This window comes from Halichoerus grypus, chromosome 3 (assembly GCF_964656455.1).
Source record: "Halichoerus grypus chromosome 3, mHalGry1.hap1.1, whole genome shotgun sequence".
Lineage (NCBI taxonomy): Eukaryota > Metazoa > Chordata > Mammalia > Carnivora > Phocidae > Halichoerus > Halichoerus grypus.
The window spans coordinates 149,303,437-149,322,424 of record NC_135714.1 but is presented as its reverse complement, the minus strand read 5'-3'; the positions used below and the strand labels follow the sequence as shown (position 1 = coordinate 149,322,424).

The 18,988-nt window shown below is 35.7% G+C and overlaps 1 protein-coding gene across 2 annotated transcripts in view; it reads right to left on the bottom strand.

Moving 5' to 3' along the window:
- The window catches only part of GALNTL6 (polypeptide N-acetylgalactosaminyltransferase like 6), a 1,190,952-nt gene that overhangs the window by 102,232 nt on the left and 1,069,732 nt on the right, over positions 1 to 18,988 (bottom strand). For both annotated transcript variants that reach the window (XM_078069438.1, XM_078069439.1), the window contains one exon: positions 14,902 to 15,019. In XM_078069438.1, coding sequence (XP_077925564.1) covers positions 14,902 to 15,019 — 118 coding nt within the window. The remainder of the gene's footprint in view (positions 1 to 14,901; positions 15,020 to 18,988) is intronic.

Here is an 18,988-nt window from a genome sequence, read left to right as displayed (position 1 = left end):
AGTTGGGGTCATGTGTCTACTTCATAAGGTGGTTGCAAGGACTGAGTTAAGTAATACACACAGCACCCTTACGTGGCCCATAATAGGTGCTCAAGAATGGTGGTCACATGATATAGTCTACCTACTGGTGAAACTTTATTCTTTTGGTATATTGAGTCTCTGTGGGGTGGTTGTTGTGTATCACTTGTTGACCTCTATGAGAGGGGTCAGGGCATATGACAACTTGCAAGTCTGTGAACATGTGTGTGTGAGAGAGGTAGAGATTGTATTCTCAATTGCCACTCTCACAATTTGGAGAAGGGAGGCAAGTTGTGGATCAGTTTATGCTGGCCTTGTGTGTTGCAGGTTGTTGACCCTGATGTAGAGTATACAAATCAAATTCTTATACCTCTACAGTTAAGGTGTATATATACTCTGAGGCTCTCTATGCTATCATTATTGGGATTTGGGGTGAAGGGCTTGAGAATTGTAAGAATGTTTTGCTAACTTTCTATACTTTTTATAGCTGGGGGGCAGGCTTACTTGCCTGATGCAGATTTACCCACCAGAAGCATTAGAGTGATTAGATTATATTTCCTTTTTCTCGTTAGCGAAAAATGGCAACCAGAAAAATATAAAAACTTGAAAAAAATGTCAATATTAGAAAACAATTTCAACAGAAAGTCAAATTGACCTTAACACAGGTACTGAATGCTGTGTAAATTGTTGTATTTTGCTCACTTTACAACTGTCTATAAAAGCTAAAATAAAATTAAACAGGGAATTAGGAAAATGCCATCAGACATAAAGGAAGTAACAACTGGGAGGAATTCAGACTTGCCACTAGGCTTATATCTAATGGACATAAAATTTAACTTGAAAATGCTCTGTTACACCTGAGGTACCTTTTGTCGGGTAATTGAAATGAATCTCAGACTGGCTTGTGAGACATTTAACAGCTGTTTCTGTTTATCTTTGAGTTTCTGAATGGGTTTAGAGTCATTTTAATATTTTCTTTGGAAAATCAATTCTGGGCATGTTGAATTAAAATGGTTATTTTTATGTCACCTAGGCTAAATATTGTAGGGAAAAAAACCCATAGGAACAACTCCAGATATTTTTTTGTGTATCTGAAGGTATAGTATGCCATAAAAAGGCTTCTGTTACATTTTAGATACCAACTGCCACTATACTTTGAGGTACTTTGCAGGCTCAAAAGTAAGAAGAGACCTCTAATATACTATCTCATAAAAACAATGAGAAGGTATATAAAATATTTTAGAATCATCCTTGGCATAAAAAGGATTTCTAATGAGCACATTTTATAAGGCTGAATTTATTTCTAACAAAACCATTTGTACAAAGCATCATCACGATAGTTTATACAGAGATGGCTTAAGGGAAAAAGTACATTTCTAAAATGCAATTGAGTTGTACCTTCTAGGGAGGCAAATAAACTATTTTAGGAGTATAAATTAAACACCCTTGGAGTTTTTTGTATTTTCAGACAACTGTGGAGAACGTAAGAAATGCTTATTAATTAAAAGTATAGATTCTTCGCTCGTGTACTAGATGTTAGTGCTGGGAACCAAGGTTAGGGAGATTAGCAAGCATGGGGACTGGGGGACAGGGGCCTGGGGGGAAAAATCCTCTTTGGGATGCTGGTGTGTCATTATTTTGTAATTTCTCCCATGAATCTGTGAGTCATGTAATACATGAAATATTTGCTGCAGATAGTGGTATGATGGCAGCTGGATAAAAGACATTCAAGGCTGGAGGAGAGAGGGTAAGAGGAAAATGAAGCTCCCTGGCGTCCAGACCCATGGAAGGGAAGCCAAGGCTGAGAACACACTGAGTGAATTGCAGATTCTCTTTGCCCAAGGGTTTTCTAGTGGACCCAAGTCTTTGCTTTAGCTTAGAAATTTTGGCCTATCTGTATCTGGGATTTGTCTCTAGAGTTTGTATTTAAGGAATCCTGACATCCATGTAAATATATATTAACATATTAATGTAGATTTGGATGTATTTTAAAGGTCTTTCTGACCACCCAATCTATGCTCACCCCAATACCACCAAAGCCCTGACCACCCAATCTAAACCCTTTCCGCTAAGAGGATAGCAGAACCAGGGGCCTGTAAAAGCCCAAAGAGACTATCTATGAGTACCCAGTCAGGTATCAGGTTTAATATGGTAGACATGGGGGACCTGTAAACAGTGCAGCCCATCAACCCCATCCCCCCACCTCGGCACATAGATGCAAATATTTTTAAAACATTATGCCAATCAAATATAACCATCTCTATTCTGGGACTCTTTGTAATATTGGTTGGCTTGTTTCCTTTTAGCATTTACAAATGTCAGAAATTATCTTGCTTATTTATTCTCTTATTTATTTATAATCTGTCTCTCCTCACACTGCATCCCATGAGATAGAAAACTTGTCGTTCTTGTTGATTATTATATTCTCAGGGTCTGGCACATAGTAGGCTTTCAATAAATATTTGCTGGATATATGAATACGTCTATGAATGTTGTCTGCATATGAAACTACATATTGTAATTTTATCATTTTTATTTTTATTTATTTATTTTTAAAGATTTTATTTATTTATTTGACAGAGAGAGAGAGCACAAGTAGGGGGAGAGGCAGCAGAGGGAAGAGAGAGGGAGAAGCAGGCTCCTCACTGAGGAGGGGAACCCAGTACGGGGCTCGATCCCAGGACTCTGGGATCATGACCTGAGCCGAAGGCAGATGCTTAATGGAATGAGCCACCCGGGTGCCCCTACATATTGTAATTTTATAAGTACTTACATATATACTATAGTTTATATTATATAATTATATATTTATATTATATATAAATTATTAAATATAAATAATAAAATTTATCTTCCCTTATTTAATTTTTGTACATATTTTCTGTACCTTGCTTTTTTCACTTAGCAATAGGTTTGGATACTATTCTATAATAGTAAAGATAAAGCTGTTGCATTCTTTATAAAGGCCACATTGTCACTAGATAATAGTTAATTTAATCAGTCTCTTATTGACACATATTTTAGTTTTCCATTTTTTTCATCAATAAAAACAAGATTGAGATAAATATCCTTGGAGGTGTGTCATTTCTCACAGGTGGGAGTCTTGCTGTGTGTTATGTGACTAGAAATGAAATTGAGCCAACACAGATGCACAATGAAAATTTTGTAGAATATATTCTAATTGCTCCCCGTAGAGGGCATACAATGTTTTACTACTGTAATTGGCCATGTTTGAGAGTGTCTGTCTCTTTTCCTACACCCTGTCAACGTTTTAGATTGTTGCCAATCTAATAGGTGTTATCAAAGTATTAGATTGTTGCCAATCTAATAGGTAAAAATATATCATTATAGTTCTAATTTACATTTTTCTTATCACAATTGAAGATGAGTAACTTTTGATACTTAGGAGTCATTTATATGTCCTTTTCTGTGAGCTGTCCCAATATTTTTTTTCTATTTTGCTTTCCAAAACTATTTAATCTTATTGATTTGTAGTTGGTCTTTATGTATTAAAGAGTATTAGTTGCAAATAATTTTACTCAGATTGCCGTTTGACTTTTGTGTGTTTCTTCCATGCAGAATTTTTACGCGGATGAATTAATCTTTCCTTTCATTGTTTCTAGTGGATTTTTTATTTGTTTCTTTAAAGTCACACTTAGGAGGCTTTCCCCATTCCAGTTCTTCCAGGATTTTTGTAGTTCTTATGTATTTTCATTTTTAATATTTAAAATGGTTTATCTTCTTGGGATCTATTTTTGTATGAAGTGTAATATAGGGATCCAACTTACTTTATTTTTCTCCAAAGGAGTAGTTGTCCTATACTATTTACTAAGAAATCAGCTATCTTCCTCTTGATTTGAAGTGTTAAGTCTATCTTATACTAAATTCCCATATTTATCTGGATTTATTTAAATTCTGTGCCAAATATATCTGTCTATTCATTCAAATTTTATTTTATATTTTATTATCAGGTATGATTAACTCCCTATCATTGTTTCCCCAGAACTTTTCTTATTATTCTATTCCTCTGTTTCGCCTTATGAAGTAGAAGCAGTGTGTCTAGCCGCCCCCCAATAAAATTCATGTTATCGCTTTTACGAGCATGCTTGGGGAGGATTATCTTCTTTATGAATTTTCATGTATTTAAGTGTTGTGTGTCCCTCAGCAGCATTATAATCTTTCTTCATGAGGTCTAGGACATTTCTTAGGTTTCCTCCTAGCTGTTTTTCCCCCTACTACTGTAAATGATGTCTTCTTTTGGGGTTGTTGTTTCTATATGCAAAGGCTATTGTTTTCTATATATTTACACACATACACACATACCCCACATAAACATTTCACCCAGGCAACTTACTAAATTTCTTCTTTGTTTGCAGTAGTTTTTTAGTTGATTTCCCTTGCATTGTTCAGGTAGGTATAGGGCGATATTATCTGCAGTTAATGAAAAATTTCACTCCTCCCTTCCAATTTTTATGTCATATCATTTCTTGTCTAGTGGAATTGTCTACTATCTCCAGAATAATATTAAGTGACATTAAATAGTAATTTAATTCCTACAGGCTTCTCTTTAAGCTAGCTGATGGTTTTTGAGTTGAGTTACAGCCATTATACAAATATATATTTATATTTAATTTTGCCAAGTATTAAGTATTTTGTTCAAAGGTGGATTACAAAGTTTATCAAATGCCTCTATATTACCTGTGGAGATGACTATCACCTTTAAAATTTACTATTACGGTCAACTATGTTAATACATGTCCCAGTACTGAGACATATCCATCAAAGCTGCACTTATTTTGGTGTATTAACCTTTGAATAGTTATTTTATTGTGTGATCTTCTATTATTATTTTTTAATGTTGGCATTTACAAGTAAAATATGTGTACTTTTCTATCATTTTGTGCTATCTTGGTCAGAATTTGCTATCAATATTATGCATTGATATTACATATTGGTTTTATAAGCAATTGGAAAGATTTCTTTCTTTGCTAATATTAAAGAACAGTTTTTGGGGTGCCTTGGTGGCTCAGACGGATGCCTGGGTGGCTCAGTCAGTTAAACATCTGCCTTCGGCTCAGGTCGTGATCCTGGGGTCCTGGGGTCGAGTCCTGCGTTGGGCTCCCTGCTCAGCGGGGAGCCTGCTTCTCCTTCTACCCCTCCCCCCTACTCATGATCTCTCTATCAAATAAATAAATAAATAAATACTCTTAAAAATAGAAAGAACAGTTTTTGGAAAACATTGCAGTACGGGTTCTTTAAAGACTTGTAAGAAACTGATAGCATTTGGTTCTTTATTTTTTGGAGGGGATAGCACTTTGACGATTTTCTCTATTTCTTCTATGGTCATTGGGCAGCATGATAGGTAGAATCTGAGATGCTCCCGGTCTCCCCCAAAATCCTACACCATGGTGTATGTGCCCTTGTATAATCTCCTCCCTTTGTGTGTGGGAGAAACTGTGACCATGATGAATTTCACATTTGTAATTAGGTGACATTATGAGACAAAGATGAAAGGATTTTGCAGATAGGATTATTGTCCCAATTTAGTTACCTTGAGTTAATCAAAGGGAGATTATCCTGGGAGGGGGGGTCTAACCTAACACCTGAGTCCTAAAAAGGACTGAGGGAAAGGATAGGAAGATTTTAAATATGAGAGAAATTCTACTGGTGGCCTTGAAAAAGTAAGCTACCATGTTGTGAGAGGGCTTCAGAGGGGGCCGCATGGTATCCAAGTGACAGCCAGCACAGTGGGGAGTTCAGTCCCACAACCACAAAGAAATGGATTCTGCCAACAACTTGAGGGAAGCTGAACACAGATCTTTTCTTAGCTGAGCCTGTGAATAAGAACAGAGCTGGCTGAAAATTTGATTTCAGCCTTGTGAGATCCTTAGCAAGAAGCTCCACTGAAATATCCTGGACTTCCAACCCAGAGGCTGTGAGAAAATTGTGTTTTAAAGCCACTAGGTTTGTGGTAATTTGTTATGTAGCAATAGAAAAGGAATATAGTCAGTTCAGATTTTTTTTTTCTTTTTGGACTTCAGTTTTGTCGTTTACATTTTATTGAAAATCATCCATTTCACTCACAATCTTAACCTTATTTGTCTAGAATTGAGCTGAATAATCTCTTAGAATTATTTAAATTTTTTCTAAATTTGTGCATTTTCCCATTATTGTTTCGTAGTTTATTATTTTTTTTCTTTTTTAATGGCCAGTTTTTTTTAAAATGACATTTTTCTAATTAATCTGTCTCTTAATTATTTTTGGCGGTAAAGAACTAGCTTTTACATTATTGGTTTTTGGTTTTCTAAATCATTACTTTCTCTTTTTATGTTTATTAATCTCTCATCTTTATTTCCTTAGGTTTATTTCCTTTTACATTTGTAAACTGGATTTGGATGTTTAAATTTGCTTATTTTTATTCTTTCTTTTTATGTTGATACAAGAACTGAAGAATCTAATTTTTCTTCTGATCACTGCTATAGCCATATCTCCTAGGTTTTGATTTACAGTATTTTAATTTGAACATTTTTTCCTAATATGAGCACTAAGATGAGCTCCTACACCTTCCATATATTTCAGTCCATTACTTTTTACCTTTGTTGATTTTAATTTCATTTTGTTTCTTTTTCTCAATGTTATCCTCCATGTCCCTCTGTTTTCAGCCTACCCCTTCTCCTTTTTTTTTTTTTTTAAGATTTTTATTTATTTATTTATTTGAGAGAGAGAGAGAGAGAAAGCACAAGAGGGGGTAGGGTCACAGGGAGAAGCAGACTCCCCGCTGAGCAGGAAGCCCGATGTGGGACTCGATCTCAGGACTCTGGGATCATGACCTGAGCCAAAGGCAGATGCTTAACTGACTGAGCCACCCAGGCCCCCCCCCCCTTCTCCTTTGAGTTTTCAGTATGACCTTCATTTTGGTAATGGTTTTCTTTTTCGTTTTATCCTGACTGCTGCTATTTTTTTTCCCCATCTCTTTCTTTTGCCTTTTGATGTTTTGTCTAATCTCATAAGGTTCAGCATTTAATATTGTTTTGCAGAATCAATGACTTCATTAACATTTTCAAAAATTTTATAACAGTGTATGGCAACATTATTTTGGTGACCTTTTTTCATTTTTCCTGGTCCTTTCTTTCTTTTTTTTTTCTTATAGTATTTTTATGTGCTGTTTTCTTTAAAAATTATTATTACTCATCTTAGAATAGGAAGAATTCTTACCAATTAGGGTAGGTATTCACTTCATGACACAAAATTTGTGTGTGAGTGAATTAGTTTAGCCTGTATTTGTCCACATCCAGCAGAAACTGGCCACTGCAAGGCTGTCCACCATATCAGGGATCTTTCCTCCATTCTGCCTCAATAACAGCCTGCTTCAGGGCGCCTGGGTGGCTCAGTCGTTAAGCGTCTGCCTTCGGCTCAGGTCATGGTCCCAGGGTCCTGGGATCGAGCCCCGCATCGGGCTCCCTGCTCTGCTGGAAGCCTGCTTCTCCCTCTCCCGCTCCCCCTGCTTGTGTTCCCTCTCTCGCTGTATCTCTCTCTGTCAAATAAATAAATTTAAAAAAAAAAAAAATAACAGCCTGCTTCCTGCAAATATGGCTTGTCTATCTAATACCTCTTTTAGAATTGTCCCCAACCTCCCATTTGCTGCTTCTCTTCTGTGCCAAACTCAATCAAGGGAAGCCCTGGCCACCAGCAACGACGCCTGTTGCCACTGTTTCAGTCATGTGTTGTAGGTTTCCCCTGGGAAGATGTGCCAATTACTTTGGGGAATTGAGATCTGCTGGCTTCAAGTGAGATTTGTAGCTGTGGTCATTCCATCTTCCCATTCTCTTGTTTTATCATCATTTAAAACACTTTTACTGCATATGATAACCTTCTTCACACATTGTGGTTGGGGGCAAGATATCTGATAATTTGTCAAGGTTAAAGTTAATATTTTGTTGGAGCTCCTGGGTGGCTTAGTGGTTAAGCGTCTGCCTTCGGCTCAGGTCATGATCCCAGGGTCCTGGAACCGAGCCCCGCATCTGGCTCCCTGCTCGGCCGGGAGCCTGCTTCTCCCTCTCCCACTCCCCCTGCTTGTATTCCCTCTCTTGCTGTGTCTCTCTCTGTCAAATAAATAAATAAATAAAATCTTAAAAACGAGTATTTTGTTTCTGTTTCTTGTTCTCCTTTTTTGAGTGATCTCAAAGAGAAGATCTTTTTTATTTTAAAGCTGTAAATCTACTGTAATTGTAGAACGTTCAATTGTTGAAGTATAAGTTTACTTAAAACTTTTTTTGGTGGCTATGTACCACATAGGGAAACTTTAAATTTAGCTAATTTTATGAGGCTATTAATTTTGATTGTTTCAACACTAATAAATAAAATTCACATTTGTTTGAGAAGCTCGGTAATGAGGTTAAGCTCTAGAATATATAGTTTACTGAGCTATAACAATTCCAAATTAATGGCTGTTATCTTGTTTGAGTAAAGAACTGAATGTTTTATGCTCAATGATTAGTCCCTATTGTGTATATTCAATTCTTATTGAATAACCATTGCATTTTGAAGATAGTAAAAAATTAAATTTTATATTAAATCATAACAAGAGTTGTCAGCCTCCTATTTAATAAAGATCAGATAGGAAGAGACTGCATTTCCTTTTTCAAGTGGTTCCAGAGAGTGACGGTAGCCACTTTTTTTTTTTTAACCAAAGGCATAAAGTCTTCTATTTTTTCTAGCTAAGAGAAATTAGGCTAATGGTTTTGAGAGCAAACCTGAATTCTAATCCTTGCTTTGATATTAACTAGGCAATGGCCTGTTTTTGCAATTATGAAATAGAAGTTATATTTTTACCTTGCATTAGTGTTGAGTAGCATAAGAAATTAAATTCAATGACCTTTAAGTGCTAACTCATTACTTTTTCTTGTTAAGGGACCAAGTAATAGTTACTATCACCACAGGAAGAATAGAATGCCCAGAACTTTGGAACACAGGTAGCTCCATGTAAAGATTTTACAAGTCACAAAAGGCTTAAAAAACCCCCACAAAACCCCCAGGATGCTGTCTATTAAAACCTCAGACATATTGTAGTTACTTTAAAATGTATATATTTAGTTGTGTGTGGCAGGATTATAACTTGAAGTACTTGTCTTGTTACGCTGAATATGTTTTCTATTTTCTCTTTTTACTCCAGGAGCATTTTCTTCCCTAGCCACACCAAAGTAGAAACAAAGATTCAAAGAAACCCCAGAGGCTTATTTTAGGACTGATTTTTTTTTTTTTTTTTTTTTTTTTTGCCACTTTACAGAGACTACACAAGACTGGGTTTGGGAAAGGAAAGGAAGTGACAAGGAAAAAACAGGAGAGGGCACTGGTCTGTTGGAGCAGGGTGCAGAGGGCAAGAACTCCTCACTGTAAGACACTGGCCATTCAGCATCCTTGGGCAACCATCCTTAGGTCGGGGCACTGGAGCACCCGGTGGGGGTGCAGACTGGAAAGAAGAGCCTCACCCCAGACCTGAACTGAATAAGTCAGAAAGTTACCTCTGTGCAGAGGTAGCAACACACCTGCCTCTGCTGCATGAGTTTTTCTCTTATTAGATTGAAAGTTTCTGACAGCACGGATGGAATCTCTGTTCAATCAATTCAATGTATTGACCATCCCTCTGTGCCTTCTGCACATGTACTGACTGGTGTTCATACTATGGCGAACCTGTACTGAATATAGGTTACTTTGAATACACCTGGAATCTATTGCTCCTAGTAGTGAAGTCACATGCTTACCTTGAAGGCAATGTCTTTGTTTTTATGTGATTATGCTAGCTTAAAAAAAATCGTAATTATGCAATTTAATTAAATACCACTTAAACTGATGAAATATGGTTATGAAAACAGAAAGAATTGTTGTTCATGCCAAAATGAATTTGAGGAGTTTGGAAGGATTGAGTCGTTATTTAAAATATTTGTTGTCAAATTAGGTATGGGCGGAGTAACAATAAAAGATTGGGCAAAATCATGAAAAAATTAAAAGGATTCTGTTACCATATTAAGATAGTTTCCAAGTGTCTTTAAGTTCTCATTCCACTGATAGGAAACCAAACTGGAACTCACAGCAAATGCAGTATGGATTTGGTTCTTGACCTCTACTTTTACTCCAATCTATGGATCCAGCAGAAGGAAAAGCTTTCACCTCTCTTGCATTAGAAGGGTGGCGAATAAATGCACATTTATATGTACTACTTTAGAGGGAATTTTTAATGTAGGTTTTTGTGCTTTCCTACTTTAATTGATGTTTATTTTTAATGGGTGAAATACTCATCTCAGTTATACTTGATCCAAGGACTTCTACTGGGCTTCCGTTTGGCTTTTTTCTGCAGAGTCTAGCTTGCATGGTACATAGACTCACAGTGAAGGTTGCTGATTAATATTTGTAGAGAGAATAAACAAATTTCTCAGGAACAAAGTCTGACTGGTTAGTTAAAATCTCTGCAATAAATAGGAATAGACATGGAAGTATGAGTTTCTATCTCTGGAAAGAGCAGAAAAACACTAAGTTGGTTTGCTGTGTAAATTCAGACAAGTGAAGCAGATAATTGATGCAAAGTCTCATGGTTAATGTTTCAGTACATTCATTTGATTTGTGTGGTAATTAGGAGGAACTGAATTTTTAGGAGAGGAGAATAAAGCAACTCGGGGAATAAATGAATGTGGATATAGGTTGCAAGAGGAGAAAGAATATAGCCAGGGAGGCTAGCGAACAGGCTATTGCATATGTCCTGAATTATTACTATGATATGGAAATAAAATATATTCCAAACAATACTAAGGATGAGTAATTACAGTGAATTGAATCTTCTCACATTTATCCTTGCATCTCAAGAGCTTAGCCAAGAGTTGGCACATTGTAATTAATAAATAAATGTCTGTTGAATGAATTAATGACTGAAAAGGGCTGAAGGGTTGTGAGATGCAAAGTATCCTCAAATGTCTGAATCTTAAACTCAACATTTGGGAAGGTTGACAGCACATAACAAGGTGATTGTGTAGTGGGTTATCCCCTTAGAGTGGTTTTGAAGCACGCTTACGTGCTCCCAGGTTTGTTAGATTCATTCTAGGACATAAGGTAGCCACAGTCATCTCACCTGGAGCCTGGCATGTGTTGTCTGCACAGCTAAGGCTAGTGGTCAAGCCCCTTTCCTGACTACAGATGGCCAAGAAATGCTGGATCAATGTGGGACCATGTTGATAAGCCCCTAAGGGTGGGAAAGGGCGGCCCAGACCAAAGTTAATGCTCTTCTACCTGGGTCTAAGCTTTATATCTCGTGCCAGAGAGTGTGATGGGATGGAGTCCCTGGACTTCCTCCTAAATTTCTTGTGGGTGCCTAATTAGTGTGTATTGCTCATTTTTATTTTCTGAGAAGAGTTTTCTATAATTGAAGGACAGATCTTTTGAAAATGCTAACATTTGGACTTTTATTTTTGGGGAATGCGTGTAAAAAGGTGCTCGGAAAAATCAGATTCATAAAGGTTTAATATTATTTCAATAAGTTAAATGATAGACAATATTTAAACGTGTGGGTTATCTCTTTTATGCCACACCATGCAGTCTGTTTTGGGTTCCTTTTTGTTTCCAGGTGCAATTCCAAATTGAGTACCTGGAACAAGGCCTGGAATAAATTAGATGCTCAATATAAGCTTGTTGAATGACTGACTGAATGCTGCTTTCTCCTCCCTAGCAGCTGGCTAACCTAGCAACATTTGAAAGACAGCTGGATAATTCTGGGCCATTCAGGAGTTCAGATTCATACTGAAAGAGGCTGAAGACTGGGCACACAGATCATTTCTCTAGAGAGCTCTTTTCCTCAACTGCCTCCTGAAAATTACACTTTTGTTGGCTTTTATGTTATGGCATGAAATCTGCTCATTTAATCAGATGTTAGAAAAAGGAAAGAGATTTACAGAGAAAGAAAATTGAGGAGCACTCTTAACCAAAAAATGTTTGACCAAAAACTAAGCCCTTAATGTAAAGCAGAATTTTCTAGAAATAGTTTATTTAGCGATGGAACCTTGTCATAAACTGTGGTAAAATGATTCTTTGATTAAAGAGTAAACAGCAAGGAATGATGCCTGATAATGACCATAGATAGAACTCTTTTGAATTGGAGTTTAAGTTTCAACACTTAAAACAATTTCTATTACGGTGTTAAATAGACTTGTAAACTCTTAGTTATCCATACATATTTCCTGAATCTCAAGTGCTGGCCAGTGTATATTTTACAGTGCTTTGCCCTGCAAAATTAATCATAATTTATGGAATATGTCCTGGGATGCAGATGTTTGATTTTTCTTTTCTTTTTAATACTATTTCACAGAACTAGGTGTGTACAACTCTTTTGATTCCTTTCACAAGAATTAATGAGAAAATTCTTCTTGCTTCAATGCAAATTCTACCAAAGCCTGTGTAAGTTTGTCCCCTTCATGTTATAAATACTAATAGGGAGGGACAGGAACCCCAAGGTCAGCACACAATAGCAAGAAGAATGAAGGGATATGTCTGAACCAGGTTCCTGTAAGAAATAGCTGTTGCCAAAGAATCTGTCATTCCAACCAAACAACCTGGGGCAATTTAGTCCTGAACTTCCAGCACTGTTGCCATGGTTTCTAGACAAGGACGACAGGACTGTATTCCAATTATATCCTTCAGAATGACAGATAACTGAAAAATAGGAAATGGAGTAATAAAATCTCAGGTCACCCAGAAGAGGTGTGATAGCTACAAGTGACACAGAAATGAGAGATGCAGGTCTATGTTTGTTTAAGAAATGCTTTTGTGATTTAGAATGCAAATGTGTATCGGGCAAGTCCTCCAGACTTTCCATAGCAATTTTATCCATCATCCAGCTCGTTATTCAAAGCCAGGTATCTCCTGCTTAGTAGAAATGTTCTTAATAACACTTTAAACTTAAAGAATCTGTAAATTAACAGTATTTAAGGAAAAGAAATCTTGAACAGGGGAAAGTAAGAAGTATTTCTTGAATTCTGAAGATATTGCAGATATAGCAATGCCATTTTTTTCCCTTAATGCTGGGGTCAAATGTAATACTCTCTTTTTCCAGTTGACGGTGTTATAGCAAACTTTGCACCTAGCTTTGAGCCATGTCTGATAATCAGTGTTATTTTGCCAGGGTCAGCAGTAAATGTGCTGTCATGCTATTGGCTGTAAGGAAGATACTTGCCTTTTCAATGAGAGGAAGCTTTATGTAGAGATCAAAGGGTTCACAATGAACTCTAGAATGGTACTGGTAGTATGGGTTCTGTATTCTCTGCAGTTAAGCAGAAATGGAGCATTTTAATCCCAAAGCAGCACTAGGTAATTTACGTAATCTTTAAAGTTCAAAACAATTTTTAATGTAAAATCTTTAAAACGTTAAGTCTCAGTTTATTCACTCAGGTTATTCAAATGGAATAACACCTACCTCTTAGAGTCATGTCTTTAAATTAGATAATGTATATAAAGCACTTAGCTCAGCATCTGGCACATACCGGTAAGTAAATGTAGTTTTGTCATCATTACTACTATTAAGCTACCTTCTGTCATATACATTGTGGTAAGTGTGAAGCTATTACTATCACAGAGAAACAAACAAAATTGGTAAATTTAAGGATTTAAAATCACATATCCACAAAAAGGTTTTAAAAAAGTACTTTAGATATGAGATTAGATGTGTTTGAATGATGATGAAAAAGAGCATGAATTTACTAAATGGTATTTCAGGGACTACTGCCAGCAGAGTGAGATGGAAACTTCTAGATGGCCTGAAGCCTGCAATCATGCCTCCTGAGTTTTTCCTTAAAGATATTTATTTTTGACACTGTGAGGACAACATAACATTTTTGTCAACACATTGAATATAGCTGTTACAGTTTTATGAAGATCAGCTTTATCATTTTCTTTCGATGCATAAATTCGAAGAGTTTAGCTGGATTCTTAAGTTTGATTGTTATTGTATTCAGGATGCTTTTTTTTTCCTCAGCAAGTATTGGTTTGATTTTATAATGGAAGTAATTAGGAAAAAATGATTTATTTAGTAAGAGATTTCTGTATGATAAATCTTACAACATCAATCTATCTTCTGTGTAAATAATGACAATGATAAAGAAAAAAAAAGAATGAATTTTTTCTCCTTTATGAGACTGCTTTCTCAAAAAAAAAAAAAACCATCTTGGAGGTTTGGAGTACAAACTTTCACACAGTTTATTTTGCTTTGCTTGTTTGGTCCTCACATGTTGTGGTGAATTCCTTCCATTCATAAACCCTGAAATTTGAATTCCATCGTATGTATGTATAATTTTGTTGAGTATTTCTGATCAAAGCAAGTAGAGACCTGGGCCATTTCCGATGAAAAGACGTAAAAAATTCACATGTTATGGAATTATATGAAAAATAGCCTTAATTTGCTATTCATATTTTAAGTTACTCTTCTGTTACTGAAATTTTGGAATAATGGTTATAATCAAAATATGAACCATTATTTCGAAAATAAATACAAAGGGCAAAAACTCCAGTAACCCAATTTCTTTTGTCTTAATTCTTTTCTCTGTATGGTCTAAGTGCCATGGAAGGAAAGCTTTGTTGGTGGGGCAGCAGCCCTGTTGGCACACCAAGTTTTCTGCCTGCAAATGGGATTTTGAATGATTTCTCTTATGCATTTTTTTTATGGCCTGGCTACATCTCGCTGAAACATCAGAAGGAAGCAGCTTCTCTCATCCAAAAGCTGACTTAGAAAGGTGACATATCTATTTTTGTTGTCATTTTACAACACAGGTTGTGAGACGGAATGATGACAACCTACGGGACTCACCAAAATTATGCAGACAGTGTGTGAAGAGGGTCTTGGTAACTTACCTTAAAAGAGATTTCGTATTGTTCTCCTCCCCAGATTTCTAAACCTGGGTCATAGCCACCCAACTCCCAAAACCATTTTCGATCCACAGCGAAGAGACCTCCAGCCATAACAGGGGACCTGTGAAATGGACAAAATAATCTTTAAAGGACTATGAACATCTGCTTGGAAAAAAATAAAAGCAAACTTCAAGATAGGTTTCAGTGGTCAACTGTAAGATGCTTTTCAGCACTGGTTTTCTGTAAGTGGATATAGGGTTCTCATTGGGTCTCTAGCTGCTCTTGGAATCCTCATGAGCTTTTAACTTCGCACTTCAGTTTCTAATGCAATTAATGCCATGTAAAGCCACATTTGCTCCATCTATTAATCATTAGAGGGAAAGACATGACTGTTAGGGACTGATATATTGAGAGACATCACTCAATTTTATGACTTCTCCTTCAGTGAATGGAATCTTGTACTATCAGACAGATGAAAGTATAGTAAACAATTTTACAGACAATATCTTTAGTTTCATCTCTCAGTATGGATTCACCAAGAATTTCCCACTGACACAGGTCATGTCCATTTTATAGATTATGACATGATCAGTAGAATGAAATAACCAACCAGAATTGGTTATTTAATTAAGATGCCAAATGTGGAATTTAAGCTAGGCCTTTTCATTGTAATTATATTATTCTTTTTAGGCTTTCTCTGACTTTCTAAGAAATATTCCTTTTGGTCAAATAATAATTTTCAAGTATTCCATTCCTGTTAGGACACATTGTAGTTCTGTTGCTATATAATGAGATAATGAGATAATCACTGGGCCCTGTCCTAAAATTTTTATAGTTTAAAGGTAGCTCTAGTTTTTTTGAGTGCTCAGTATGTGTTGGGCTCTTGGCTAAAAGTTTTACTCAATTCTTTTGATTCATCCACACTACAACCCTGTGAATATCATTCCTATGTAATGTTTGAAGAAACAGGCAGAGAGAGGTAAGGACCAGGGGGCTGGAGCTAGTGGTGGTCCTGGGGCTGGACCAGGTCCTCTGATTTCGAAGTCTTTGAGCTCTTTACCATGACATTTTTTCTGTTTTAGAGTTTGGGGGCGAAGAGAGACAAATACGTAAATGTGGATATAAAACAATTAAAGAATGCCCTTATGCAGACAAAGCAAATCTATAAAAAACTCACATTTCCAACATAGTTTTTGTGATGGTTTTGAAAAATTTTTGAAGCAAAGAATATTTATAAATAAAAGTACAAGGCATTAAGTGTTGAAGATACACATTTTCAAATATCTATAAACGTATTAGACATGCCAATTTACAGACCAACTGAAGACTTGCTCTTGGTAAAGAGCATAAACCTCAAAAAACTATGAGGCACTTGAACCACATAAACCTGAATTTCTTTGTGTGTTATATATTTCAAAGACTTTGTATGTTAAAATGGTATTCGGCCTAATTACTTCAGTTGAAGAATATTTTTTAATGTGTAGACTCTGTGTAGATGGAAAGATTGCAAGGCAGAAAAGGAGATTATTATTCCACCTAGGAAAGCGAGCAGAATTAAAAAAAAATAACCTGAAGAATCTCATGCATTTTTTTATATTGTTTGAAATAAAAATCCTAGAATCAGATGTAGCCTACTTTATCCCCCTCTCCAGCAGCCTAATCTTTTTCCATTTTCCACGCACTGAATTTCGGAGCAGAATTACAACTGTAGCTGGAACAAATTAGGACTGTAACATGTATTGGGTGCAGCTCCCCCATGAACACCCGACCACAGTGTAACCTCTGTTTTCTCAGACCTTGGGCAGAAGGGATCAGAACTTCTCGATCCTGTTCAAACTGAACCACAAATGGAAAGATCTTAAGTCATACAAATGTATTCTCATTTGATCGTGGAAAATCTGAGACCAAAGTGCATCAGAATTTACGCTGTGCAGAATAAATCTCAAAACTAGAATTATCATAGATCTAGAATTATAGATAGTAGCAAGAGAAAAACCTATACTGATTTTTTGTTTGCATGTATGTATTGTATGTAATTTGTTGGAAACACAGTATCTTGTTTTCTTAATGAGTTTATGAAAAAAACTGTGTAGTGTATTCTAGGTTAATTTTAGATATAATAAAATGAATTCAAATGGATCCTTTTTGTCTTTGTTGATGTTTTTACCAGGCTCCAAATAAATTAATGTTTCCTATCTTGATTAATGTGAATGACTGGTAAGAAACCAACTTTTCATTTATGTATGTATTTACTCATATTTGCCCATTAATCTTTTAAACAGATTAATTGAGGTACAGTTGACATACAATGGATTGCATATATTTAAAGTATACAATTTGATGAGTCTTGACTTAAGTATGTATACCCCTGTGCAGGTATCACCACATTCAAGACTAGGAACATATTTGCCATCCCCCTAAATTTTCTTGTAATCCCTCTCTTCTGACCTCATTCCCTTTGTCTAGGCAACCACTAATCTGCTGTCTGTTACTGTATATTAATTAGCTTGAGTTTCTAGAATGTTATATAAACATAATCATATAATTTGTTTTCTTTTTCCGGGCCTGGCTTCTTTTATTCAGTATAATTATTTTTAGCTTCATCTATGTTTTGCATGTATTAATAGTTCCACCCTTTTTTATTGCTGAGTAGTATTCCATTTGAATGAATATATCACAGTTTGATTATCCACTCACTTATTGATGGACATGTGGATTGTGTCCAGTTTTGAGCTGTTACAAACAAAGCTGCTATGAATTTTGTTTCCTAATCTTTGTGTGGACATATGCTTTCATTTCTCTCTTGAGAAAATGCCTAGGAGTGGAATGACTAGATCATATGGCGAGTATATGCTTAACTTTCGAAGAAATGGTCAAACTCTTTTTCAAAGCGGTTGTGCCCTTTTATATTCCTAATAGCAGTGTTTTATTTCCAGCTGTTACCCTTTCTCATTAATACTTGATACGGGCAGGCTTTTGAAGTTTAGTCATTATGATAGGGATATAATGGTATCTCAGAGTGGTTTTATTTTGCATTTCCATGATGATTAATGACGCTGAGCATATTTGTGTCACTTCTCTCATTTTTCTTGTCAGTCTGGCTAGAGGTTTACCGATTTTACTGATCTGCTTAAAGAACTAGTGTTTGGTTTCATTGATTTTTCTCTGTTCTTTTCACTTATAGTTCATTGATTTCTCTTTAGATTTTATTGTTTTAATGTTCTACTTACTTTGTGTTTAATTAGCTCTTCTTTTTCTCAATAGTTAAGGTAGAAGCTAAGATCATTGATTTGAGAGTTTTCTTTTTTCTATATAGGTATTTAGTACTATAAATCTTCCCTAAGCAGAATCCCACAAAAAATGATATGCAGTGTTCTCATTTTCATTATGTTCAAAATACTTCCTAATTTCTCTTTTCTTTCTTTGATCCATTAGGTATATAGACATGTGCAATTTAGTTTCCAAATATTTAGGGCTTTTAAAATTTATTTTTATTTTTATTTATTTTTTAAAGCTTTTTTTTTAAGATTTTATTTGTTTATTTGACAGAGAGAGAGCACAAGGAAGGGGAGTAGCAGAGGGAGAGGGAGAAGCAGGCTCTCTGCTGAGCAGGGGGCCAGATGTGGGGCTCAATCCCAGGATCCTCGGATCATGACCTAAGCCAAGGCAGATGCTTAACCAACTGAGCCACCCAGGTGCCCCTATTTAGGGATTTTTTTAGAGATTTTTTTTTGTTATTGATCTTAATTTAATTCCATTGTGCTCAGATAATATATTTCCTATGACTTGAATCCTTTCAAATTTATAATGACTTTTTAATGGCTCAGAATATGGCCTATCTTGGTAAATGTTCCATCTACATTTGATAAAAAAGCATATTCTGTTGCTGTTGAGTGGACTGGTCTATAAATATTTATTAGGTAAAGTTGGTTGATAGTGCTATTCAAGTCTTCTATATTCTTATTAATTTTCTATTTCCTTATTCTATTAATTAGAGAGAGGGATATTGTAATTTATGACTCTAATTCTGAATTTGTTTATTTCTTTGCGCTATTCCATCAGTTTTTGCTTCATGTATTTTGTAGCTCTG